The 27,199-nt window shown below is 43.3% G+C and overlaps 1 protein-coding gene across 3 annotated transcripts; it reads left to right on the top strand.

Moving 5' to 3' along the window:
* Window positions 1–95: 95 nt before the first annotated feature.
* On the top strand, window positions 96–27,199 carry atg16l1 (ATG16 autophagy related 16-like 1). 3 transcript variants are annotated; one of them, XM_083772706.1, is made up of 21 exons: window positions 96–250; window positions 1,264–1,372; window positions 2,419–2,512; window positions 5,656–5,761; window positions 6,127–6,200; window positions 8,117–8,186; window positions 8,336–8,517; window positions 9,059–9,124; window positions 9,620–9,706; window positions 10,324–10,383; window positions 10,480–10,524; window positions 11,726–11,828; window positions 12,312–12,417; window positions 14,656–14,726; window positions 14,848–14,919; window positions 16,843–16,963; window positions 18,591–18,696; window positions 21,345–21,494; window positions 23,354–23,401; window positions 23,525–23,626; window positions 25,468–27,199. In XM_083772706.1, exons 2-21 carry the CDS (start codon window positions 1,270–1,272, stop codon window positions 25,559–25,561), a joined length of 1,860 nt encoding a protein of 619 aa, XP_083628832.1. In that variant the 5' UTR covers window positions 96–250; window positions 1,264–1,269; the 3' UTR covers window positions 25,562–27,199. The 3 variants fall into 3 exon arrangements, with proteins under 3 accessions (XP_083628832.1, XP_083628831.1, XP_083628833.1); XM_083772705.1 differs by having other exon boundaries at window positions 96–262; XM_083772707.1 differs by lacking the exon at window positions 10,480–10,524 and having other exon boundaries at window positions 96–262.

Raw genomic sequence — 27,199 nt, 5'->3', positions numbered from 1 at the left:
GGACGATGAGTATCGCCCCGCCCACGTGACGAACCTATATGCAAATAACACATGACGTAGTTGTTCTGCGACATTCCCGGAAGTGTACCATTTGAGCCAAAATGGACGTGAAGTCGAATCAGGCAACAGAAGGATCTGATGTTGGATAAAACAGAAGCTTTACTGACTTTTATTCTACACACTTCTCTCCAATAAGACGTGGTGGTCATACTTACAGCATAGCAGCGCGAGAACACTTTGTTTAGATGGTGTGAGTTGGAAGGTGTTTATTCTTTATTCTCTCTTTGGGGCGTTGCGACTTTAGCTTTAGCATGCTAGGTTAACGTAGCATGTCAAGTCACGGCTCGTGTTGTTTTCGCCTGTGTTTGTCAGTAGCCAAATAGTAAACAAACACTGCTAATTAAGCCTATACTTGCTGATTCGTTACTACGACGGTCTCGCCTGCTGACAAGGACGGCTTGTTTGTGTAGACACGTTCTTGTCGGCAAAAGTCACCGTAGTAAATGTGGTGATGTTATAGACTGCGATCTCTCGGTATTGAGAGAGACAAACAAGTGTAGCGTGAACGAATCAATGTCGATACACGTGCAATAGGCGTGAAACTCTTTAGGATGAGCAGTCTTCTACTATGGCAGATGAATACCGTGCCACAGAACTACGTTGCGAGTCCATAGTGGAAAAGCAGGATCGTTATATGTAGCTGTCTTACTATATGGCTCTGGGGCCCAGAGCCAATAAAGACATCTACCGTACATATAAACGAGCCAGCTACAATAAACTACCTTAGGCAGTTTATTTTTTCCACCGGCAGATTCGCGCAAGGCAAATTTTGTTGTAGTGTAGGCTATATATCTATCCTAGGAAAAAATGTATAGCCGCACACTAGTAGTTGCCAATGCCAAAGTGTATTGTGGACACTGGACAGAGACGAGATAGATAGATATAAAGTAAAAGTCGGACTCGATAAAGTACATCTATGATAGTCTTGATCCAAGGCTAATTTCCTTGGCGTATGTGTATATATTGTGTTCTAATGTTGTCCACAATGACACTATTTTCCTGAGATTGATAAACTGAGGTTGAAAACAGATTATTTATTATTACTAAACAAAATGACACAAACCATGACATGTTTCAACATCTAACGTTTCAGTTCCATGTCCAATGAACTGTGGAGAAATCGGTTCATATTTAGAATTTGCACGGGGGGTGTTTTTATATAGTGGGTTATCACATGTTATGCTGTTGCATGTTTTTCATTAGGTGGCCATGGAGCGGCGTGTGGAATGTACTTGGAAAAGACATATTGCTGAGCAGCTGAAACAGAGAGACAGAGTTCAGCGACACGCCTTTGAAGAAATTATCCACCAATGTTCGTATATCTCACACAACAAGCTAACTCCATGTCATCGTTACTTTGGTTTTGCCTACTTAAGGCTCATACATAGTCTGGATTTTTGGTGGTTAGGTGACACAGAGCTACAACATGACGTCACGAGCCGCGGTGAAAAGCAAACCACCGCTACAGCCCTTCTCTCTGTTTTTACTCACCAGTCACCACCGCTCAACGTTATTTCATCTCCGGTGGTCAGCTCACCACCGGCGCGGTGGTCACCTCGCCACCGAAAGTCCAGACTATGAATAGGCCTTAACACACACTGGTCTATTCTAGAACTGGAGCATAATTCCACTCCTGATTTACCTGCACATGTTCCTTCCTAAAGCGCCACAACTGTGATTATTCTTTCCTCCTTTCTACAATCGAGTATTGCTAGTTAACTACCTGAGGTGTAATCGGATAGATCATTATTAGTTGAGACAGTAGGACAGCTGATAGGGAGACTGTGTAAGAGAGATGGACAATAAGACAACCTGTAGAGAGTGCAACTAACGGAAAGACAGACCGTAGGAAAGTCGAGAGGGACACGTGTACGACATTGTATGAGAGACAGCTAGTAGGCCATGAAAGAAGGAGACGGTGTAGGAAAGACCGGTCGGTGAGATAATGTTCTGGCAGTGCATATGGTTTCTTGCCAACATTTGGACGTACCGTAATGTCGTTTTGCAGGGAGTGCATCACTGCAGCATGGTCTGCCATTTGGCCGAGTAATGGATCATTTTATGCTAGAGTTTAAGCTTGGCTGAGAAGGAAACCTTACTTGAATTGTTGCTTAAAGTGTCAGGCTTCAGTGTGTATCTTCATATCGCTAAGTGACTGGGAATGCCCCCATGATTGTCAAAAGGGGCGTTTCCAACCCAAATCCAGCTTTAATCACTGAAATCAGCTGATCTCAATCAGTGAAATCAGCTGGTGTCAGTCTGTTTGGAAGGAAAACTTGAACAGTTGTCCACAATTTATGACTTGGCATCACTACATTTCAATGCATTCATTCATTTTTACGTGTGTTGTTTCTACAGACAACCGTCTGTTGGAGAAGTCGGACCTCCAGACTGTTTTGTCAGAGCGCTACCAGACAGATAAATATGACGCCCAGAGGGGACATGAAACCAGGTAAGAGTAGAACCACTCTAGAAGGGTCTGTCATCTTCACTGATCATTCACTGACTTTAGGTTTTGATTCAAGCTTTGCTGATGCAATGGTACTGGTCACTTCCTTGTTTTGGAGCATAGTCATGAGCACTTTAAACTCATTACCTTTTGGTTTTCATTTTGGTTGTAGAAGATGGGAGGGTGATTTGTGCTTGGTTGCGCACTAGGAGCAATTACCATGGAGCATGCACCAACAATTGTCAATCGCTGCAATGTTGCAATGTTGTAAAATGCACTGGGCTTAATATAATTGATACAGATCAATGCAAATGTGCTTGGCTTGTGAAACTCCTCAAATAAAAGCAAACCTGGTTGGTTTCTCATCCAGTCAGTGATGAGTCATAAAAAAGGGAGAAGAAACATCTACACACTGGTTTGTTAGAGCTCCGCAAGAGACTTACTTTAGTAAGGCAAAACATTTAGTCGTTACTAAATCTTTGGGCCTCCCCTTTGGCTGTCTTGATAACTACAAGATGTTAACCTTGGATTATTTAACTGTTCCTGTTTAAAAATTTATATATTAATGAAAGTTTTGACCTGATTCCGACAAATTGCTCATCGACGGAGGCTCCTATCGAAGCCACTCATTCTCCTATGTAGAAATGAGCGGTCAAAATGAAGCCAAGAGAGTCTTTCACCGACGGTCGCTGGTCTGTTCTCAAGTAACTGTTTCAGCAACATTAAGGTGAAGAACACTTTTAAATGTATGAATGGAACAAACTCCCATTCCAGTTAGAACTGCAGATTCATCAAACTCCCATTGCAGTTAGAACTGCAGATTCATCAAACTCCCATTGCAGTTAGAACTGCAGGTTCACTGCCAATTTTCCACTGTAATCTGAAGACTTGCCTCTTTAGACGCCAATTTATTTGGCCCATAGTAGCACTTGCCGTAGTCTTGATGACCTTGCAGGCTTATACAAAGGTTAAAATAACAATTTGGATAGCATGTTATGTTGATAGTAGCCAGGTTAATTTGTTGACCTGGTATTGGAGTTAACTAGTTTAAATGTACAGCTTATTTTGTATTTGTATTTTTTGACTGTTTAGAGTAGACTGGTGATTCTTGGTTTACCTCACTGCATGAAAATAGATTGTAGGAACTTAGGAAGGCATTCAACAGGCTGACCCCTTTTCATCCATTGCCTATAATCCCAGATGACCATCTATGCTTTTGATGTATTGCCACGTGTTTACCCGGTTTACTGTAAATCTCTCTGGATTAAGAGTCTTCTAAATGCCTAAAAGTCTTCTAAATGCCTAAATGGATTAATCTGATCTTCATTGACTTGTTGAACCTGGTACTATGAAGCTAGACGGTACATTTCCCACCATCCTACTCCCAGCCCTGTAGTGTATGGTGACTCGGCTCATGGACCCAATGAATGCACAATGAATACATGTATTAAAAACAAGTCTACTACAGAACGACGAGTGGCCCCGGAAATGAAATGCAATGCATTTCTCCCATAGGATTTTCTTTAAGTATTCATTCAAAGACGGTTACGCCGCGGACAAAGCCAACTCGGATCGTGACAAATCATGACAATGAACACAATATTTTGGGCTGATCAAATCATTAGAAAGAAGAAAATAAAGGCAGGAGACAACACTATTTGTTTTGTTTTTCTTCTTATAAATTATTTGATCAGCCCAAAACATTGTGTTCATTGTCATGATTTGTCACGATCCGAGTTGGCTTTGTCCGCGGCTTAACCGTTAAATAAATACTTAAAGAAAATCCTTTATGAGAAATGCATTGCATTTCATTTCCTGGGCCACTCTGAAAGGGGGAGGGACTGCGACGCTCTATTACAATGAATGAGAAGTGGCATGGAATATTGCTGTGATTGCATTCTGGTTGTTAAAGTGAAGTAATGTGTAGAACGATCACATGGCTGGAAACTTGAACAGCAGACGGCAGTCTGTCTCCAGGACGTCAGAGTAATTATAAAATTGTGGAGGCATTTGAATGGAATCTATTATATTCCACGTGAGAGTTGTCTTGTGAAATTAAAATAACAGCATAGACCTATTTTAAATATCTATGGCTCACAGCTTATCACTTATTGTGCTGCGTACTTGTACATGAAAGTTTTTGAAAAATTGGGGGATCTACCGTCAAATAGGGATGGGTCCGATTAATCGATTAATCGATTATCGTTGATAGGACCCGAAATCGATTATGAAAATTAATAATCTATAATCTTTTTTTCTTTTTCTTCTTTTTTTTTTTCTGTTTTTTTTTAAATGAAAATCGGTTGGAAAGGCAATATTGTCATCCAAACAGGACAGGGCTATAGGCCTGTGTAGCTGCATGACTGAGAGGAGTGTGAGTGGAGATTGATTCCAATCAAGATACAGGTTTGGAGGATTTAGCAGGTGTTGGGAATTTACCTAATCAGGCCTAGGCTGGGGTTGCTATGGTGATCAATTGGATCAACAGTGGTCCAGGGACCACCAGTGGTCCTCATTTAAAAGGAGTTAGTAACCAAATGGACCCTTATTAACTCTCAAGAGTTACAATTATTGTTAATCAACTACATCAGGGGTTCCCAAACTTTTTTGACTTAGGTACCCCTTGGGGGGAAGATTTTTTTTATTTGTAGGGTTCATTAAAAAAAAAAAAAAATGATTTTTTTTAATTTTTTTATTAAAAAAAAATCCCCCCCCCCAAAACGATTAATCGATTAATCGTTAATATTGAATTATACAAATCGATTTTCATTTTGGACACATTTACACATCCCTACCGTCAAATGCATATGATTCTCGTGGTCCTTGGCACAAACGTTTGAGAACTACTTTAGAAGGCATTTGTAAAATCAGCCTCAGGTCTTAATGGGTTAAAATTACTGTCCTTCACTCATCCCCACCCAGCCGGATACTTTAAAGCAAATGCAATGTGCTCGTTATGGAAATGTCAGTCATTGTAACGTTTTTCAATCTAGCTTACAACTCTATACAAGTTGCAAATACCAGAAATTATTGACCGTGCTTGTCCTGCCAAGTCATGCCTGTCCTGGTCAGTACAAAGCCTTTATTTCCTTTGGTCGCGCAACATCCTCTGTGTGTGTGTGTGTGTGTGTGTGTGTGTACACTAGTGTGGGGTCAGACCCTGGCAGGAACGAGCTTCTGCAGCAGGAAATGTCACAGATGAGAATTAAACATCAAGAGGAACTGACCGAGTTGCACAAGAAAAGAGGAGAGGTCAGATTTGTCTCTTTCTGTGTGTCTGTCTGTGTCGTATAGTACAGCATTATCAAGCTGGTGTATTGCAACATATGTTGTGTTTTATGGTGTTCATGCAGTAGCTTTAAGAGCAATTCAACTGTAAACCTTGTATAGCGTCAGTGCTCTCAGCCGTGCGTTGTCCTCTATTGCACTTGGACCACTGCCAATCTGTGGTGTTAAAAGGAACGTTTCCACATTATTTTGTGGAGTTAAGCTCGGAATACCTAAACATGTAATAGCCACTCGCACCTCCTGGCACATTTTGCCAGTCAGATGAGGTGTTCTATGTTTACATGATGAAGCATGAGGAGGTGTTAATGTTTGATGTCCCTGTGTTCCAGTTGGCATCCAGTGTAATAGAGCTCAACAACCAAATCCAACTGAAGGACAAGGAGATCCAGAGCAATGAAGCCAAGTTAGTACGCAAGCACACACACAGGCTGACATGCACAATCACACTGTATTATACACTGTAGACCAAATATACATTTACACATTGGCCACTTCATCATACTGTAAGTCAATGTTGCTGCCATATTGGCCTTGTACTCCACTGTAAGAAATATGTTGTCGGAAAGAACCTGTTTCGGTATTATAATCAACACTGTTCAAGGCCCACTATATATTCTGCATTTGAGACGGACCACCATTTGATGAGTTTTAGGCTTATAAACACTGAATTTGAAAAAAGCTATGCCTCTTTATTCTAGGGATTTATTCTAGGGATGCACCGTTATAGAGCGTCGCAGTCCCTCCCCCGAGTGGCCCAGGAAATAAATCCCAATGCATTTTTCCCATAGGCATTTCTTAAAGTATTTATTTAAAGACGGTTACGCCGCAGACAAAGCTAACTCGGATTGTGACAAATCATGACAATGAACACAATGTTTTGGGCCGATCAAATAATTTATAAGAAGAAAAACAAAACGAGTAGTGTTGTCTCCTGCCTTTATTTTCTTCTTTCTAATGATTTGATCGGCCCAAAATATTGTGTTCATTGTCATGATTTGTCACGATCCGAGTTGGCTTTGTCCGCGGCGTAACCGTCTTTAAATAAATACTTTAAGAAATGCCTATGAGGAAAATGAACGGCGATTTCTTTTCCGGGTCTCTCGAGGGGGCAGGACTGCGACGCTCTATTGAAATGTTGACTCTTAATTAAAAAAAAAAAACTTTATTCAAAGAGCATGAGCATGGCATCATATGCAAGTTTGATTTGTTTTTATATTTTCTCTCACAACTCTCTTCCCAATCCTTCCCATCCGCTTCCCTAGAGAACACTGATATAATTTTCAGCCTTCATCATCACAAAAGGCGTTTTTTTATGTATTTTTCAACATAATTATTATAAAATAAAACATTGCTAATACTGATTTTATTATATTACCGATGTATTGGTTTAAGGCCAATATCGGTCGATACCGAAGTGTTTGCCGATTAATCTCCCATCACTAGTCCGTTTGTTTCATTTTACACTCGAGAGTTAAAGATCTATAAATGTCCATTTGGTTACGAACTCTCCATTTAGCTGGGGACCACCTGGAACCCCCTCAAGGACCACCGGTGGTCCCCGGACCACTGGTTGAGAACCACTGTTGTAGCATAACCATGTGTGAACAGCAGTGTGCATACCATAGACTGTAAAAAATATGGACAAAGCGTTCCCCGGGTCTAACATGAACGTAAAATGAAGCCTGTAATAATATGCTAATTCCTGATGTAAGTCGCCATCTTTGGTACCAGCTGGCCATTGGCTGGCTCCGTTTTGTATACCAGCTGGTCATTGGCTGCCCAGACAACGAGGCGGGACTTCCCCCCTTCTTCTCCGTTGGTTTTTATTTTGACTCGAGTGGGAGGGGAATCCCGATCATAGACTGTAATGGTAGCCACGCCCCTCAGAACATACGCGATGGTTTTTTTTTTCTTTATGGTCATTTTTTTAATTAATGGGACCATAATTTTCCCAAAAGAATAATATGACATTAGAAATGAGACTTTAAACTAGTGACTGGAAGAAGAAAGTATTCATGACCATGTTTATTAAGGTAATACAGTCTAGGTGAAGTTGGGCCAAAATACATGGGCCTCTATGGAGCTATGGGGCTTTTTGGGTCCGGTCCAGCGCCACAACAGGCCATTATATGAACTACCGATTTCAAATGAGGCTTCACGAAATATCTGGCTGACTGCCCCCCTGGTGCATACACACACACGCCACTCATACAGCATTTACTTGAAAGAGTTGTGTGAAGTACAGTATTGTATAATAAAAAAAACGCATGCATCATTATTGTCATTGCAATTTTAAATTATGTCTGTCTGTGTGTTTAGGATGTTGGAGTACCAGCAGCAGATTGCTAGTCTAGAAGGAGAATGTAAAGAATTGAGGAATTGCCTTCAGGTAACTATAATTTACGGCATACCAAAAGATTAATTACAAAAATGTTATGTGCTAATACTGTACATGGCAACAAGAATCCCAAAAGGGGCTCCCGTCAGGAAGGGGTAAAACACCAAAAGATATGTCATGACAATGTCATGTTTATTCAGGACCTGGAGCGAGCCAACCAGACCCTGAAGGATGAATATGACGCCCTCCAGATCACCTTCAGCGCCCTGGAGGAGAAGCTGAGGAGAACGACGGATGACAACCAGGAGCTGGTGTCCAGGTGGATGGCCGAGAAGGCCCAGGAAGCCAACAAACTGAACGCTGAGAACGAGAAGGACACCAGGTACTACGCACGCATGTCACATAAAAAAATGGGTGGCACCTAAAAAAACGTGCACCTGTAAGGTCGGTGATGAACTGTAAAAGGTCTGATTACCCACAAAATCCCCTCCCACCTGCCTCTGGCTCCCAGCAGCCCCTGCTCTCTTTACCCAGCATGCTCTAGTGGTGCAGTGCTGGTCCCGGGGGGCTGCTGACATAACGGGATGTGACATCACAGTGTGAGACAGTTAAGAGACCCCACTGGATCCGAGTGATGACTGACATCCAACACAACCAATCGGCAAGGAGTGTCGGGCGGTGTGTGCGAGGGGCTTAGGGAATATGATCCCAAGTTTTCAATCTGAGACCAAAAACCATGAATGAAAATATGCTTTTCATAGGTTTTATAGAATCTGTGTTCAGTCGTGTGTCTGTGTCTGTGTGTGTGTTTGTGGGTGTCCGTGTGGGTGGTCCTTGACATGAAACGGTACCTTAAGTTGTAAATATACATATATACTGTATATATATATAAATGAGAGAATGCTGTTATTGTGCTACTTCAGACGCAGACAAGCCAAACTTCAGAAGGATCTTGCTGATGCTGCCAAAGAACCTCTGCCCATCGACCAGTGAGTCCAGATTTTTCTATGGTTAACAGTGGTTCAAAGTATTACTGACTGACATCAGATTATTGAGTCATCCCGATTTTTGGGAGGCATAGACCAACCTTTCCTGATGTTTTGACCAATACTTCTTTAAGGTGTATAATCTTTAATCAAATTGATTCACTTAAATCTTTAAGTGTATAATAGTTTTAATTGATAACCATTAAAGGTTTAAATGAATATATTGGTTGTGTTCCAGTTATTAAAAAAAGTTATAAGATTTGAAAATGATTAGTGTAAGGTTCTGGTGGTGATGTATATTGGATGGTTATGTAACTTGGATAGCACTATAGTATATATGCATAGTTTCATTACGTATATAGATAATCCACTGTTGTGTTCTTAGTTTACGTATGATTCGTATTACTATGTTTTTGTTCTTGCTTACTGTAAATCGCTCTGAATTAGGGGCGTCTGCTAAATGTCTAAATTGTGATGCCACTTGTTTCCTGTCCTCAGGGACGATGACATCGAGGTCCTGGCAGAAGACGGTGGGAAACCAACAGGGGAGGCGTCGCCCAACAGACCTCTCAGCAGAACCTCCAGGTCAGGATATGGATCACTTTGAGTCTAATCACTCACTCGTTCTTAACTTCTATGTGGCGTTCATTGACCCCTAGGGGGTTCCAAGTGATCCCTACAGGTCTGTAACTCACAGTATACAGAATCCAAATGGTTCCATTTGTACTCTGAGTTAGATTAGGATCCCAGAGATAAAGATGCGTATCAAATGGGGGTCCATGCATACTGTATCAAACTGTCAAGATATACCATGTCCGCCATAGATGTGTATTCATTCATTCTTATTGGCGCCTTGTCATTTGATCTCTTCTCGTCATACTGATTTAAGTTCTTGGTTTATTTTCCTGTGGAGAGTGTTGACACCCCGGCCTAGTTGATGCTACCCGAGTTAAGGCATATCTCAACTTCCTGCTTTTCAACTGTGCATTGAGTTCAGTGCTATGTTCATATAGACGGTGTGTACCTGTTTCAGTCTTAACATTTTAGTCCACAAAGCTGGAAAATGTTCAAAACAAAATGGCTGCAAGGTGCAGACGTCTGACAAAAGAACCCCAGGTAAAATGTGCCACATTGACCAGGTTTTGAAATGGAGGCACTCTATGGACTCGATATGCTGACCGTTTTGTGGTGTTTTTATTTAGTAAACGGATGTCTCAGACTCCTCCCAGCGGCCTACTAGACTCCATCTCCAACATGTTTGGGTATGTAAGTCAAACTGTTTTCTCACCGTCTGTCCAATCTGTCTGTGCACCTGTCTGACTTTCTATCCGTCTGTCTACCTACCTGTCTGTCTGCAGCGTGTCAGATTGTGTTCAGCCTGGACTCGTCCCACCACACTACAGGTGAACATGTCTGTGTGAGGAAATACTAGGCCATATATAACTCCACTAGACATATCGTTTCTGTCGGGCACAAACCTCTTATCTCCATATTTTTTCCCCCCTTCGTAAATTAACGGCCCTACTTGATCATACTACAGCGTCACACAAAGCATCAAAAGTAGCAGATCCACAAGCTACAAAATTGAGCTTGTAGATCTGCTATTTGTTTTTCTCTTGAATTTGAATCCTAAAAAGTAATTGTTTTGGACATATGAGGTTTCCACGTGATAGAGACGATATAGCAGATGGTAGCAAGATAGATTCATTGTAAGAGTAGGGCTTGGCCATATTAATAATATTAATATGGACACAATCAAATGTCACCAAATACCTATGTTGATATTAATGATATCATATAGTTATGCATATTTTACAGGACTTAAAGCCAGTGTATTAAAACTTAACAGAATATTATTTAATTTCTGACATGTTGCAGTGGACATTCACTAACCCGCCTACACTACATACATTTAACTCCTTTACCCCCAGGTTTTAACAATAAAACGCAATCGACAAACTTTGGTACAGGTAGGCTCATATTGATGCAGATATGAGCTGAATAACATGAACTGATCTTTTTGTTATGCATTCCCCTTATTGTGCCTGGGGAAACGCATCATTACAAACAAAAAACATAACACACTTGTTTAAATGATCATAAATCAGATTTATTAAATGGATAAACATTGGCCACAATCAACTTTATTGTCAAATCACAAGTATGCAGGTGTTTTGTGCCAGCTCAGTTTTCAGGGGAAAAGAAGATTGGGGGGGTGGGGGAATTAAACTGTAACGAAACTTTATGTACATTAATTCAGACATGAGGTGCAAAAATGGGAGCCGATGGCAGTCAACAAAGCGAGTCGATAGAAAATATGTTTTTCTTTTTACTGAACAAAAAAAAAACATGGAGCAAGATGACTTAATGGGAAACTAACACTTCCACAGTTCTATTGTAAAAATAGCGTTTGGGAACTGATGACAGAGTGGTTTTGGCGAGTACAATTATATAGGCTCTGATGCAGACTGACGTTTGATTCCCGAGCCCAGAAGCTGCACAGAATGAAATGGATTCAATAATCATGTTAAAGTCGTTACTAGCTGTCCCCACACATGTTCCATGTGTGGGAATGAATGTTGTGCTATCCGTCCGTCTCTGCAGCCGGCGAGGGGCCAACTCGTTCAGCACGTCGCCAGAAAGCGCGGAGACGCCGTCGGGAGGCTGTGCAGACGTCCGCCTCCCCTCCACCGCCCTGCACGTGTTTGTAAGTACCCCCGTTCCCTGTCTTTTAACTTGTTTAATTTTACTGCTAGGAATATTTAACCAAAATAAGCCAAATCTGGACATAGGAGGGGCTATCGCACCTCAAAAAACATGCACCTGTAAGGTCAGTGATGAACAGTAAAAGGTCTGATTACCCACAAAATCCCCTCCCACCTGCCTCTGGCTCCCAGCAGCCCCTGCTCTCTTTACCCAGCATGCTCTAGTTGTGCAGTGCTGGTACCCAGGGGCTGCTGACATAACGGGATGTGACATCACAGTGTGAGACAGTTAAGAGACCCCACTGGATCCAAGTGATGACTGACATCCAACACAACCAATCGGCAAGGAGTGTCGGGCGGTGTGTGCGAGGGGCTTAGGGAATATGATCCCAAGTTTTCAATCTGAGACCGAACAAAAAAAGAAAATATGCTTTTCATAGGTTTATAGAATCGGTATTCAGTCGTGTGTGTGTGTCCGTCCCCAGGAAGCCCACGATGGAGAGGTGAATGCAGTGCGGTTCAGCCCAAACTCCCGTCTCCTGGCAACCGGCGGGATGGACAGGCGGGTCAAACTGTGGGAGGTGGTGCAAGGTAGCCAATCTACAAAACGCCTCATCACAGGATGCTGTCCTCACTTATTGTGTCAAAGTTGAAGCAAATGTCTTCATTGAGGGGTGCTCACTGTGGTAAAGTCAAGTGTCTGCCCACCACCACAGAGGTTGTTACTTTGAATCCACTGTGGTGCGTCTGGATTTCTATAGGAACACAATGGCTAATATGAATATTTTGGAAAGAACATGGCCCCTTCCTTACCTTCTTAGGTGTTACTGCTGATACTAATGAAGGCTCTGTTCCATTCTGATCAAACAGAGTCAGGGTGCTGCTATTGTGTATGTTGGCTCACTGGAAACACTCTGCTACACCAGTGGGTCTCGGGTCTCAAGTGTCCTTGAGTGGGTTCCAAATGGCCCTGTACGGGTCTGTAACTCTGAGTATTATGGGGGTAGCCGGGCAGTGACTGGGGAAGGTGATAATTGTCACTGCATGTATTCCTATGGGCTGGGACAGCACCTGTTGGGCGACAGGAGTACAGGTGCCATGTCCTCCCAGTGGGGGCTCCTCACTGATCAGTAGGATACAACAGACAGATGTGTGGGGAGGAATCAATTGGCATATATTGACTAAATTGGAGGGGAAAAAGGGTAATGAGCTATACAAAAATCAGACCCGTCTGAAGTGAGTGGTACTGTACTGTGCTGTACAAGCCCTCCTCCCTGTTAGGCTGTGCAACAGTGACACTTGGTGGTGAACGCTATTTTCGTGCTTGGACAGACAGACTCAGGGACACACATAGCTGTCTATAAGAGTTGTTGCACCACACAAAATAGACGTGTTAATTGAGCTGAGCGACACCAAGTTATTTGGTATGTGTGGTTTCTCACCAAGAAAAGGCACCAACCCTTTTAGTGTAGACATTATGCTGCTCAATGGCACAAAATGACCTTTGAAAACAGTGTAGCAACTTTTACGCTGGCATCCCAATTTTGGGCATGTGATTATACTCATTTTTTATTTTTTTTGAAGGGACAGACAGTAGGCTGACAGGAAACGGGAGAGAGATGGGGGAAGACATGCAGTAAAGGCCGTGTTGGGCTCGGGAGTCGAACCCGCGGCACACTGCGACTGGATTACTAGTCGGGTGCCCACACGGTTACGCCACCGCCTGGGCTGTGATTATACTCATTGAGTATTATTTTTAATTGTATTCCCAGTCTCAGAGCAGTCACTCTTTCCCACAAGGCCATCTTTCCCACAAGGCCAGCGAGTACAGACAAGAACTCGATGTGTTCCATAAAGAACCTCCTTGGCGTTGAGACAGACTGAGAGCTATCCAGAAAGACTAGGGATGTTAACAATAAATTTAATATCCATTTCAAATTAAACTATTACATTCTGCACTTTTGCTCATCGGTACCTAATTGTTCTAATAAACCGTTGATTATCGCAAGCAAAAGCCTACATTATCTGGAAGGACGTACGTAGCTGTGTACGTCAACGCTCATCAATTGGTCAATGAACGATAATGTAAACCATCGGTTAATGTTTTGATTTGATAATGTGCACACCTAGGCTCCTGATGTGCCTGGCGGCGTGCCGTGGGTTCGACTCCCGATCCAGAGTCCAGACGGCCTTTGCCGTGTGTCTCCCCCCCCCCCCCCCCCCCCTCTGGCTCCCAGCAGCCCCTGCTCTCTTTACCCAGCATTCTCTAGTGGTGCAGTGCTGGTCCCAGGGGGCTGCTGACATCCGGGGGATGTGACATCACAGTGTGAGACAGTTAAGAGGTCATCACTGGCTCAGTGATGACTGACATCCAACACAACCAATCGGCAAGGAGTATCGGGTTGTGGGGGAGCGGGCTTGGGGAGATGATCTCAAGTTTTCAAGCTGAGACCTTCAACACTGTAAAAAGCACCATTCAGCTTAGCTTCTCATGGACATTTGTTGAACCTTTACATTGTGCTGTCACTTTAAACTCATGTCTCCAGTTTGATTTTGAAGGGTCTTTTCACTCACATTGTTTTGACTGTTGGTTGCGAATGCAGTGAGCACTAACTATGAGACCCTGCAGATCATGTGTGTGTGTGTGTGTCTGTGTGTCTGTCCCGCTGTGACACCACCCGCCCGCCCGCCACCAGAGGGTGCAGCTGTAGCACACACACACACACACACACACACACACACACACACACACACACACACACAGCTGCGTTCGCTTCCCGCGTCTTACTTGTGTATGTTCTGTGTGTGTGTGTGTGTGTATGCGTGCAGGTCGCTGTGAACCCAAAGGATCTCTGACGGGCAGCAATGCTGGAATCACCAGCATCGAGTTTGACAGCGCTGTAAGTTGATACATTGGCTGTTATGAAGGACGTGTCTGTATCCATTAGGATGACCGACAGGGATATAAAGTGTAAGTTGGATGCGGTGTTGAGTCACAATGTGTTTGACTTTTCCTGACAGGGTACGTACCTGCTGGCAGCCTCTAATGACTTTGCCAGTCGTATCTGGACTGTAGATGACTTCAGGCTGAGGGTGAGTACAAATGAAACGCTGAACACACTCATTGTTAACTTGGATCACTAGATGATAACTAAAATAACTGTCACACCTGAATAAACCTTTTATAATGCATTCCTGTTGTAAACCGATTAAACGTCATTGTACAAACTAGGGATGGGGTCTTAACTCGCTGTGTATACAAAGTGACTGTGCTGCTCTAGCAGAGTGACACACGCACTTGTGTAAGCGAATGCATTATTTTAAAACATTTGTTTAGTTCCGTTAGTGGTGTAATTTTCCTATCTGTCTTTTATGTGCACCCATTATTTTAATATACAGAATGTAATGATAATAATAATAAAACTTTATTTGTATAGCACCTTTCATGACATGAAATGCAGCTTAAAGTGCTTTACAGAACAATGGAGAATAAAAGAAAAGCAAGGCAACGACATTTAAAAAAACAAGCAGTAATGCAATACAGTGAGGACATGAATAACAAAAAAATAAAAAATAAATGATCAATTAAAAGCAATGTTGTAGAAGTGGGTCTTGAGCTGAGCTTTAAAAATGTCTACAGAGGCTGCCTGACGAAGGTACAGTGGGAGCTTGTTCCATGCCGACGGCCCGTAGAAGCAAAAAGCTGCTTCCCCGTATTTTTTAGTTGCCATTTTTTTAGACAAAGCGAGCAGGCCAGCAGTGGAAGACCTTAGGGGGCGGTTTGGGACATATTTAGGCAGGCAGTCATGTAGGTAGGAATGTGGGAGACCATTGAGAGCTTTATAGACAAGTAAAATAATTTTTATGCCAAAACTGGAGTAATATGTTCTCTCATCTTAGTTCTAGTTAATGATGCATCAAGGAGTCCTGTAAGTCCATGCATCAAATCCCTGAAGAGTGAAGACCATGCATTAATTAGGAGATATCAGTCGCCACGAGCAGAAGCTTGTTTTCAATGACGGTTTGATGAATAAAATGGGCTTATATAGAAGGGTTCTTGTCTGAGCAAATTCATATTGAATCAAGCTACTGTGCGGGGCACATAAAATGTCAGAGTATACTTTAAAATGACCCCAGAACTCATTTTAAAAGTGAAACCCTAACCCACCTTTCAGTGGTTACTGAAATGTGGATGGAACCATATAACTACCTAATATCCGAAGCAGCCCAAGTGAGGCCTTGAACAGCCAGTTTCAGACCGTTTGGTTTTCGTGTTGGGAATGTGAGGGAATCTAAACCTGCAGCAGATGGTCAGTGATGTTTATGTAAAAGGTCTGAGGCCTGCATCCCTGCCACAGCTCCAGCAGCCCCTGCTCTTTACCCAGCATGCCCTAGTGATGCAGCGCTGGTACCCAGGGGCTGCAGACATTATTTACAGGATGTGAATAATTCCAGGAGTTGCAGACCATTGGCTCTTTGGCTTGCTACATATCCCACATATAACCAATCAGGATGCTGGGCGGGGCATGGCTAATGATCTCACCTTGATACTGAGACCTCTTGACTGTATAAATCAGTGACCTCTGATTGTAGTTCATATCAGTGACCTCTGATTGTAGTTCATATCAGTGACCTCTGATTGTAGTTCATATCAGTGACCTCTGATTGTAGTTCATATCAGTGACCTCTGATTGTAGTTCATATCAGTGACCTCTCATTATAGTTTAAATCTGTTAAATCTATTTAAATTTGAGGGACACCCCCCCCCCCCCCCCTCAGAGTCAGTCACAAATGGGTTGATGTGGGTCCATTTGGTTCTAAATCAATCATTTAGCTGGGGACCTCCTGGGACCCCCACCACATCCCTTCTGATTATAGTTAAAATGAACACAAATGATTCATAGGATAACACATTAAAGCTATGCTGCAATGCTTATTTAACCCATTTAGGCCTGACCTCGAAATTAATAAAAAAGTCAAAGGGTGTGTGTGTGTGTATACGTGTGTCCCCTCCAGCACACGCTGACGGGTCACAGTGGGAAGGTCCTCTCGGCTCGTTTCCTATTGGACAACGCTCGCATCGTCTCCGGGAGCTACGACAGGACGCTCAAACTATGGGACCTCCGCAGCAAAGTCTGTACGTGATGTTTGCATTGTTCACTGTGCATTTAAGTTTCTTAATCAAATTAACCATAGCATCCCTATATTCTTCTGGGCATGTTATGATGGTTAACATTCTGTAAAAATGGCCAAGGGGGATAAACCCTAACCTGACGCTGCCAGATCCAAGAAGCTTGCTACACAAATTTGTTTCACAGCTTATTGGGATCTGGGATCACGGAAGCAAATTTGATGACGGGGCTGTTCCTTTTTTTCAAGATACTTGGTAGATGATTGGATGGGACCGTCTGTCTATCACCGTGTGGGCGTGCAAACACAACCAATCATATTGACGTGTCTATATAGCTTCACGTCCGGTTTCGCACATATACCGCCCTTAGCTCACGCTGATTGGTCCGGTACGGAACGGATTTTTGTCAGCTCAACTGCCTGAGAGATCCCAGATGAGTGCTGTGTTGGGGAACATGGTTACCCAATACCGCCCTCATCTGGCAGCGTCAGGTTAGATAAACCCCTGGGGGACCAAGTATTTGAAGTGTAAACGAAGTCCTGCAGCTTCCATTCAGTATTTAAGTCTGAGGTCATTTTGTAGTGCTACGTTACGTCCGGGTCCAAGTGTCACCAGCTCCCGTCCGCATCTCCTTGTAAATAGACTATCTAGACGCGTGAATCTTTTTACAATGATGTTATTTTTCAGAAAGGAAGCCATTGAGGGTTCAAATGGGTCTTAATGCTTCCAACTCGAGTAGAATTATTAATGTTTTGTACAAGTGTCCATGACAACAAAATTATATGATGTGGAGACAAAGACTATTATTATCATTATTATTGAAGGTGGCAACAGGTCCATTTGCTCGGTAAAATATTTCGGGGGCATATTTAGAATGTGTGCAGGCTTGAGTATGTTGAATCTAGTTTGCATTAATGAGGATTTAGTTGACACAATAAAATAAAATGGCGATGGTATTCCATGTGGTGCGGGGCAGACGGCCTGTCACAGCCAGATTTTGGAGAGCAGCGCAGCTTTGTTGTTGCGAGGAAAGCGGTAAAATGAGACTTTCGTGGTTGTTTTCGTCTCAGATTTAGTCCGACGGAGCGTCACAGTATAACTCTATGGGGACACAAAAGCGACACAAAAGTAGGACCCGGAATGTATCTCAGGAGGGGGCGCTCACGTCACAGCTAAAATACTGAATGGTTGTGGTGTGTGTGTGCAAGCTAGGCATAGTCCTAACAGAATTTGTGTTCTGCAGTCGGTCAACAGTGTCACAAGTTTGGCTTCACAACTATTCTTTTTGCTTATTGTTTCAAATATGTTTTCGATTAATCAAAATCGAGAAGCCTGTTTCTTTCAAGTGACATTTGAAGATGGTGAGCAGGGGCGCTAGCCCATCCTATGCACAGCTTTGTGTGTGAGCATGGATTGTGCACAGCTGATTGTCTGAGCACGGATTGTGATGTATGATGTAGTGAGAAGACAAAGATTACAAACGGCAAGGTCCTATCAGGAAACGGGTACAGAGAACTGATGGGAGACACATTCATCACATGAAAAGGTTATTATAACTGTACCATATGGTACTGTTGTCACTGTACAATGTCTGTCCAGGCAATATGTGTGATTGGTTACGTCTGTTTTCCAGGTATGAAGACGGTGTTTGCTGGTTCCAGCTGCAACGATATCGTCTGCACTGAGCAGTGTGTCATGAGCGGCCATTTTGACAAGAAAATCCGTTTCTGGGACATAAGGTGAGACCTTGCCTGTCTTTCCTACTGTATCTACCGACTGTCTGTCTCCTACAGTCTATCCTATACTACAGGGCTACTCAACCTTTGATGGCTCAGGGGCCACTCAGCAAAATACCAAAAGTCCAAGGGCCGCAAGTCCAAATAATGTCGGTCCTATATTGGATTTTTTTATCCGTGATTTTCTAACACATTATGAGTTGTCTAAAAATTGAGGAAACACACAGAAAACGGACAACATTTCCATCTAGGAAAGGCCAAACCTCATTGAAAAAACGTATTGTCATGACATGGAATGATTATTAATAAAATTAAGTTAAACTAGAAAAAGTGCCCTTCTGGGCACAGGTCTCCACCAGGATGAGCAGATGTGAAAAATTCCAGGCAAAGGTTTTTCCTTGGCCTCTAGGGAGTTGGCATACAAAGTTATCCACAGATCCGTGCAGTTAGAGGTAAAAACACTTTTCGGCCAGTTATAGCGCCACCTGGGGCTGAGTTGAAATTGTTCATGTGGCATTTCGTCCTCGGCCTAGTGGGAATGTGGGTGCACAATTTCACGGAAATCACGCGATGTGTTCATGATTTGCAGCATTTTGTTTGAAACTGAGCACTCCTGTGAACTTTGGAAGCCAATCTTAACCAATCAGGATGGAGTCTGAGAAATCTGAAAGACAGGTTTCGTTGAATGGCTCTAGAGAGACTGTGTACCAATTTGCGCGATGTTTGGACAAAATCTGTAGGTGTACTGTGCAAAAACTTGTTTTGCACAAAGCGGCCTCCTGGTGGCGCTATAACAGGCCGTTCTGGAAAGTTTGGGGCAGAGGTTCATCGTTGGCATCCAGGGAGTGTGTGTGCAAAATGTGGCATCGACCGTGTTAACGGTGGCCGAGATTAGCTGGTCACGGACGGACACACACACACACACACGGACGGACGGACGGACGGACGGACGGAGTGCAAAACATACTCTCTCCCCATGCCTTCGGCCTGGTGGAGACAAAAATGAGGCTTTTATTCACAAAATGTGATGAGAACATGAACAGACTACTGTTGCAAATAAATCAAATATCAGAGATAACCAAGAGGCCAATACTACTGAAATTAATAAGCCATATCACAGTCTCATGGACTGGTACAAATAATAACATACCTATAAATTACAGTTTTGGAAACAAACATACGTTTCCTACTTAATGGGTTCAGGCTCTCTGGATATAATGATAAGGCTCTCTGGACATACTTGATTCCAAATCAAGAATCAGGCTTCATTCACCAAATGTGAATTAGTAACAGTGCAACAATGTAATAAGTGCAATAAGTCATTGGCTGATTGGCTTCAGTCAGTGGCTGTCAAACGCAACAGAGAATCATGAATATCTTCCAGTGACATTAATTCACACTTTTCTTTACTAATTAATTACTGCCTACAAATTAAAACGAATAGTTTCATAAATCAGGTTTGATTTGGGCGACATCTGTTAAAGAGGAGGCAGGAGAGAGACGACATACATCGGGGACGGTTAAAACGGTTAACGCCACAACTACGTGACGAGAGAGAGAGAGAGAGGGAGGGGGGAAGGGGCCAAGGGGGAGAGATAGAGGGAGAGAGAGAGAGAGATAGATGGGAAGAGGGAGAGATTTCTTACTTAATGTGACACTTGAGTCTGAATTTTCCCCACGCCTCCGACAGTCATGCATGCATGCATGGGTCTCTCGTCAATTAAAGCGTTGCGCTGTTTTTACTTGATAATTCCCATTGCACTTTCACAGATCCGAAACAAGCCAGGAGGATGTTCTTTGCACAAGCACAAAACATGCAGCTTTCTGTCCGTGGCCGTAACTTGTTTGCACTTCCTCATTACGGTCGGTGTTTACCGAACGCGAGCCGATATACAACTGCACAACGCGTCGTGGATACATGCTGCAGCAGTGCTTGTGGACTTGTAAATCGACAACAACAACACAGCCACTTTTTGTCAGCAGGAAGAACAAACGGCTCAGTAGCGCATGATCGCATCGTGTGGTTACAAACGATAGAAATTACCTTTCTTCACTGAAAGCAGAACAAACATATTTTGTATTAGTATGACCATGACAGGCCGGTGGGCCGCACGGACATGTTGGACGGGCCGCATGCGGCCCACGGGCCGCGGGTTGAGTAGCGCTGCTATACTAGTTCTCTATCCCACTCAGCTGTCCTGTCTCTCCTGTCGTCCTCAGAAAACTTTGAAGACACAGCTAAAGTGTCATGTTTGTTGCTTGGTTAATATCTTTGAAGCTTATCTGTGAAAATCTTGGTAGTTTCGTCCGCTCTGCAAGCAAGACTAATGATAATGAAACACGTTTTAGTAAATATCCATAGAGATGTTAATGGTGAAAGCAGTCCAATCATAAATACAAAATAAGAAATTACATTAAAAAATAAATGTTGGAAGGAAAATCTTTGAACTCTATAATCAGGAAGTGTCTGTGAGTAAGACCATATGAGTTTGAGAAATTGTTGAGTTGTGTCGTGGATTAAAGTTCACCACTTGTCATGCACCGAAAATGGTCAATCTTCAAGCTCACAACACGTGTTGTGAGCTTGTACGTCTATTTTCGTAAGATGAGAGTGTTTGTGTGTGTGTGTGTGTGTGTGTGTGTGTCTGCAGAGCGGAGAGCATAGTCAGAGAGCTGGAGATGCAGGGCAGGGTGACGTCACTGGACCTGAACCATGATAGAACGGAGCTGCTCAGCTGCTCCAGAGACGACCAGCTCAAGATCATCGACCTGAGAACCAACGCCATCAGACAGACCTTCAGGTTGGAAGGCATTTTCACACCGCCTCAACAAAATGTTCTTCATGCTTTCAACATATCGTTGCTGTCGGGCAGAAACTAGGGTTGGGTGACGATACGAATACATCGTCAATCGCGAATATACGAATCCAATCGCTGAATATTTTTATTAGGCGATTTCTCGGGACGAATAAAAAAACTGTCTACTAGTGTTAGTGTATAGCCTCGGATCATAATAGAGCTTAGCTTAGCATTAGCTTAGCGTGTAGTACTGGTGTACTGGTGCTGCAACCCACTGATTGAACTTCATATCCGCCTGTAATCTAAGTTATTTTTATTGACAACGTGAACGAACACCGACACCAGCGCTGAAAAAATAGACAGATCTACAAGCTCTCAACGTGTAGCGAACGGCACTGCAAAAACAGGCAGGACGCGATGCCTTGAGAGCTTGTAGATCAGCAGCAGCCAGGCCGCAGCAGCTTGTGGGCTCCGCTGCTCCGCTCCGAGCCTCCGACTGACCGGTGCGGGGAGGCAAGGGAGCAAGTTACCCTGGCTGCGCAGCTGCGCTGCAGAAAAAGACTGATCTACAAGCTCTCAACGCCTAGCGAACGGAGCTGCAAAAACAGGCAGGACGCGGCGCCTTGAGAGCTTGTAGATCTGGCTTTTTTGCGACCTGCAGTGAGCTGTTCTCACTTTACTTTTATGACACGAATACATCGTTAATCGGCGAATATTCAGAATAGTCAGACGATGGGCGGTTGAATTGTTGCATATCGCCCAACCTTAGCAGAAACCTCTTAGAAATGGTGCGTCACACACACACACACCCCGATGGTGGAGGAAACCATGCAAGTCACCAACCTGCACAAAGGGGTTCAGCGTCTTGCTCAAGGACACTTTGACAATCGACACTACCTCTGATGGGACCCCCTGTAAATCAACGCCCTACTTGATCATACTACAGCATCACACACAAGTATTGATACTTTTGACGCTTTTTAATTTGAATCCTGAAAAAGCAACAGTTTTGGACATGAGGTTTCCGACAGACATGTTGTTGTGGTTCAGAGTCTTCAGACATGTTCAGACTGTTTTATAGATTTTCAGAAGCTTGTGTTTTCAATGACAGTTTGATGTTGAATAAAATGGGCTTATATAGAAGGGTTCTTGTCTGATCAAATTAATATAAAATTCAGACTTGAAAATGACCCAGAACTAATTTTTATAAGTGAAACCCTAACCCACTGTTCAGTGGTTACTGAAATGTGGACTGAACCATATAACGACCTAATATCCGAAGCAGCCCGTTGTTAAAACGACAACCGAGGCCTCGAACAGCCAGTTTCAGACAGTTTGGTTTTCGTGTTGGGAATGTGAGAGAATCTAAACCTGCAGCAGATGGTCAGTGATGTTTATGTAAAAGGTCTGAGGCCTGCATCCCTGCCACAGCTCCAGCAGCCCCTGCTCTTTACCCAGCATGCTCTAGTGATGCAGCGCTGGTACCCACGGGCTGCAGACATTATTTACAGGATGTGAATAATGCCAGGAGTTGCAGACCATTGGCTCTTTGGCTTGCTACATATCCCACATATAACCAATCAGGATGCTGGGCGGGGCATGGCTAATGATCTCACCTTGATACTGAGACCTCTTGACTGTATAAATCAGTGACTTCTGATTGTAGTTTATATCAGTGACCTCTGATTGTAGTTCATATCAGTGACCTCTGATTGTAGTTTATATCAGTGACCTCTGATTGTAGTTTATATCAGTGACCTGATTGTAGTTCATATCGGTGACCTGATTGTAGTTCATATCAGTGACCTCTGATTGTAGTTCATATCAGGGACCTGATTGTAGTTTTTTATCTCTGTGTGCAGTGCGCAGGGTTTTAAGTGTGGTGCAGATTGGACCAGAGTAACATTCAGGTGAGCGAAAGTCCCTCCTTTTACGTTTCTCTGAATAACATTAAAGTGTTGATCCTAATATTTTTCCCTGATCCATGAAATTATTGATCCTAACCGATGTATGTTTCTCTCATCCTGGATCAGTCCCGACGGCTGCTACGTGGCGGCAGGTTCTGCTGATGGAACCCTGTATGTGTGGAACGTTCTCACTGGGAAGGTAGACAGAACCCTGGACAAGAACCACAGGTGAACACAACAACCATACGACACTATCAGTGGTTCTTTTTCATATCAAGGACCCCAAATCGACATTTATTAGTCCGCAGTCCGCAAGGTTTTTTTTACGGCTCTAGCAGTGATTTTCTTGAGTGAATTTGTAATGTAAAATCACTTAATTTAACTGAGTGTACAATTTTCCATTTGTACGCTCTGTGTTACAGACCCATAAGGGTCCATTTGGTTCATAACTATCTCTAATTTAGCTAGGGACCACCTGGAACTCCATGAAGTACCCCTAGGGGTCCCCGCACCCCATTTTAAGAACCAATGCGCTATATCGCAATACTACACGATACCGGTTTTCATCTACACTACTCAACAGAGGGATTGGATGCATGGATATATAGATCAATGGGGGATAATATTCTCTGATGGATGAGGGGAATAGATGGAGGAATGGGCCCTGCCCACACCTCCCCCATCCTATAGAGACGCACGGGGACTACAAATGTCACGCCCCCAAATGAGACGGCGGCCCCACTTCAGGTCCGTTAGAACGGTGTACTGCAGCTGTCAATGCAATCCCTATGAGAGGCATCATAAAATACCCCAATTTCACTGGCTCACTTTTTGTTTTCTAATAAAGTGTCCCATATGTTTGATTTGGCCTTTTCAATGTCACATACCTGCCATCTCAATATACAACCCACAATGTACTAGAATATACTCCCATCAGTGTGTCAAAAGTGCTAGCATTGTAAATCCCAAGTTAAAATCAGTGCCTCCTGTTGGACAGAAATGTTGTTCAGGTGCCAGAGAAAAAGGACAAATAAAATTAGCGTGTATGTTAATTTAAAAAGAAAAAACGCAATATTACGTTCTGGCACAGGTGGGGTGTGCTTGCTAAAAACGTAACCAAACGTTTTTGGCACAGTTAAAGTGGTCGCACGCCAGTATACGTCACATCCCTTGAGGTTTTCAATACCTAGATATATTTGTTGTGTTTAGTTTTATATGCTATGTATTTGTGGAAAATTATCCAAAAAGCATCTTACAAGACAAATTATTAATACTTTACTAGGTAGTTGAAAATGTCAGGATATGTCACTCCTCCATTTAGCTGGGTTAATTATCCAATTGACAAAAAACACACCGTCGGAGCTCCGAGGTAGATAGAGCATATAAGCCCATGTTCAAAATATGAATGAACAAATTCAGTCGGGATCGGGATTTATTATTGAGGATTCCACTCTTCAAAGTCGGCGCTCATAGCCTTGTAAAGGCAGTGACATCCCTTAAATGCGACAGGTTCCCTGTCTGCCGTCTCCCCTCTGCACTGTTAACATTTTGGGTAACTCATTCAAGTGGTAAATTAAATGTGAAATACATCCTCTACTGAGAAAACGTCAATATATGTTGACAAAGACACTTCAGTTCATTTTATATTATTTTAAAAGTAGGCTAACTACAGTTGAATTTCTATGGGCTGGCCTGCAGTACACCGTTCTAACGTACCAGAAGTGGGGCCGCTGTCTCATTTGTAGGAGTCTAAAAAATGTATTGACGGGAACGGGCAGAGGAGAAAACGGTAGTGCCTTTTGTTGAGATTCTGAATTCTTAACTACCCTTGATTCCCCATCTCTCAAAGTTAATCTAGTTACTGTGATTAGTCCAGGGCTAAGCAAGTACTGTATGACCTATTTTGTGAAAAACCGCTTATTCGACTTTAAAATATAATATTATTTGGCCTTTCTGCCCTGGCATTTGCCTTGTGCCCTCAAATGCCACCAAAGGCCAAGTGGCCTTGCCTCTAAAATGAAGAAAGCGCAGTAAATGCCAGTTTGTGATGTTGTTTTGGTGTCTTCCAGCTCGGCCATCAACTCTGTGTCCTGGTCACCGTCGGGAACCTACGTGGTGAGTGTGGAGAAGGGGAGCAAGGGTGTCCTCTGGTCTGACATATGATTGGAACACTCCACCGGTCCGTACAGATGCAGCGGCGCACCAGAGAGGTCCATACGGAGGCGGGACTAATCTGTATGTCAGAGCCTGGGGGCCGTGTCCGTACCCTCCCTGATAGTTGTTGCCATGGATACAGAACAAAGACACAAGATGGCGGACGGCTCTCACTTGAACCCAAAAGTGTGTGTTGTATGTGCTGCATTGTGTTGAATGTACAGTTGTGTGTGTGTGTATGTATGTTGAATGTACAGCATTGTTTAATGAATTATTTTGCCGTGGCTCTCAAACATTTTAATTTCAAGGACCTACCCCCCCCCCCCCCCCCCCCCCCCCCCATTACACTGAGATTGTACAAAAGGACTATTTGTACACAGTCCGAGTGACAGACATATTGGAGTCCATTTGGAACCCCCTCAAGGAACCTTTGGTGTCCATGGACCACACTTTGAGAACCATTGTTCGATTGACAACAGCCAACAGCACCTTTTCAGCAACACCTGTTTTCTCCTGATGCCACAAGGGCCATTTTATTTTATTGGCTCTGGTTACTTGTCTGGGTTTTCGTAGAAGCGGGGTTCAAAGCGGTTCCGGTGAAGACTAGCAGGATAGATAGAAAAAAAGAATGGATGCCTCATTGGCTGCTGCAGTTCATTGGAGGACGTGAGGGCGGAAGTGTTGAAGGCCACGCTGCCACTCAAGGGACTACTGGCCAATCACGGTGTGTCTTTTTCGGGACTTGTCGGTCCCGAACGTCCGCTCTGACGCCGCATATACCTTGTGACCAGTGCTTCTGTGAAGCACTAGTCTCATGTTGCCAGACTGTTGCCCCTCGCAATAGTTTTCTGGCTGTGCGAGACTAGTGAATCACCAACACGGAAGCTTGGCCTCACTTTTGCACATACGCTCCAGAGCCGAAGGAGGCGTCTACCTTTCTATGTCTATGGGAAGACATGCCACAAGGACAGACTGTCCCTCCCCCACCCCACCCTGTGTCATGAAGACAGGAGTTGAGTGAAACTATATAAAATGTATCATGTCTAGAAAGAAAAAATATCAGTTGACATTTGGGGAACAAACCCGATTCCAAGGCTGTGGTGTTTTGTTGCTGTCGTTAATTTAAACAGAGCTTCGATAGGCTTTTAAAATGACTTCCGTCTACTGTGTTTGTTTTTCATGGATTATGAGGGTTCAGGTTGTACTTAAAGCTGCACTATGTAACTTTACTGTTTTGTACCACTGAGCCTAATAGAGCCTTCCTCCTTGCTCAGGGGAGAAACTGTTTGACCTTCAGTTCAAAGGGTCAAACATTTTAAAGAAACGGGGTTGCGTTGGGTCAGAAGGTGTCTAACCTAGACACAGGATCTAAATGTCTCGATGGAAGAGCAGGGAGACCAAATGCAGCCAACCCCAATTGTAATGCTATATTGTGTTAATGTACTGTACCCTACAGATTGGACAAAATAAAATGTTATTCCCAAAGAAAAAAGTACATAATACCGCTTTAAACACTGTCCCTATCCTGGGGGGAACGATAGCTGACCTATGCGCATAGGCGCATGCACATGTGAGCTTGTAGGTACCGGTAGACAATTTTTTATTATTTGTTTTGTTGGGGGGGGCAAGTGTAGAGCCATGGGGGAC

The sequence above is a fragment of the Protomyctophum parallelum genome, assembly GCF_964188405.1.
Source record: "Protomyctophum parallelum genome assembly, chromosome: 9".
Classification (NCBI taxonomy): Eukaryota; Metazoa; Chordata; class Actinopteri; order Myctophiformes; family Myctophidae; genus Protomyctophum; species Protomyctophum parallelum.
The sequence above is the reverse complement of the archived record's forward strand: the minus strand, read 5'-3'. Positions and strand labels throughout refer to the sequence as shown.

Bases quoted from the DNA above. Each gene is read 5' to 3' on its own strand.
- atg16l1 (XM_083772706.1), top strand. From the start codon at position 1,270: ATGGAGCGGCGTGTGGAATGTACTTGGAAAAGACATATTGCTGAGCAG. The intron at 5,762-6,126 runs GTCAGATTTGTC...CCTGTGTTCCAG, and splicing joins TGCACAAGAAAAGAGGAGAG to TTGGCATCCAGTGTAATAGA. The intron at 11,829-12,311 runs GTAAGTACCCCC...GTCCGTCCCCAG, and splicing joins CCACCGCCCTGCACGTGTTT to GAAGCCCACGATGGAGAGGT.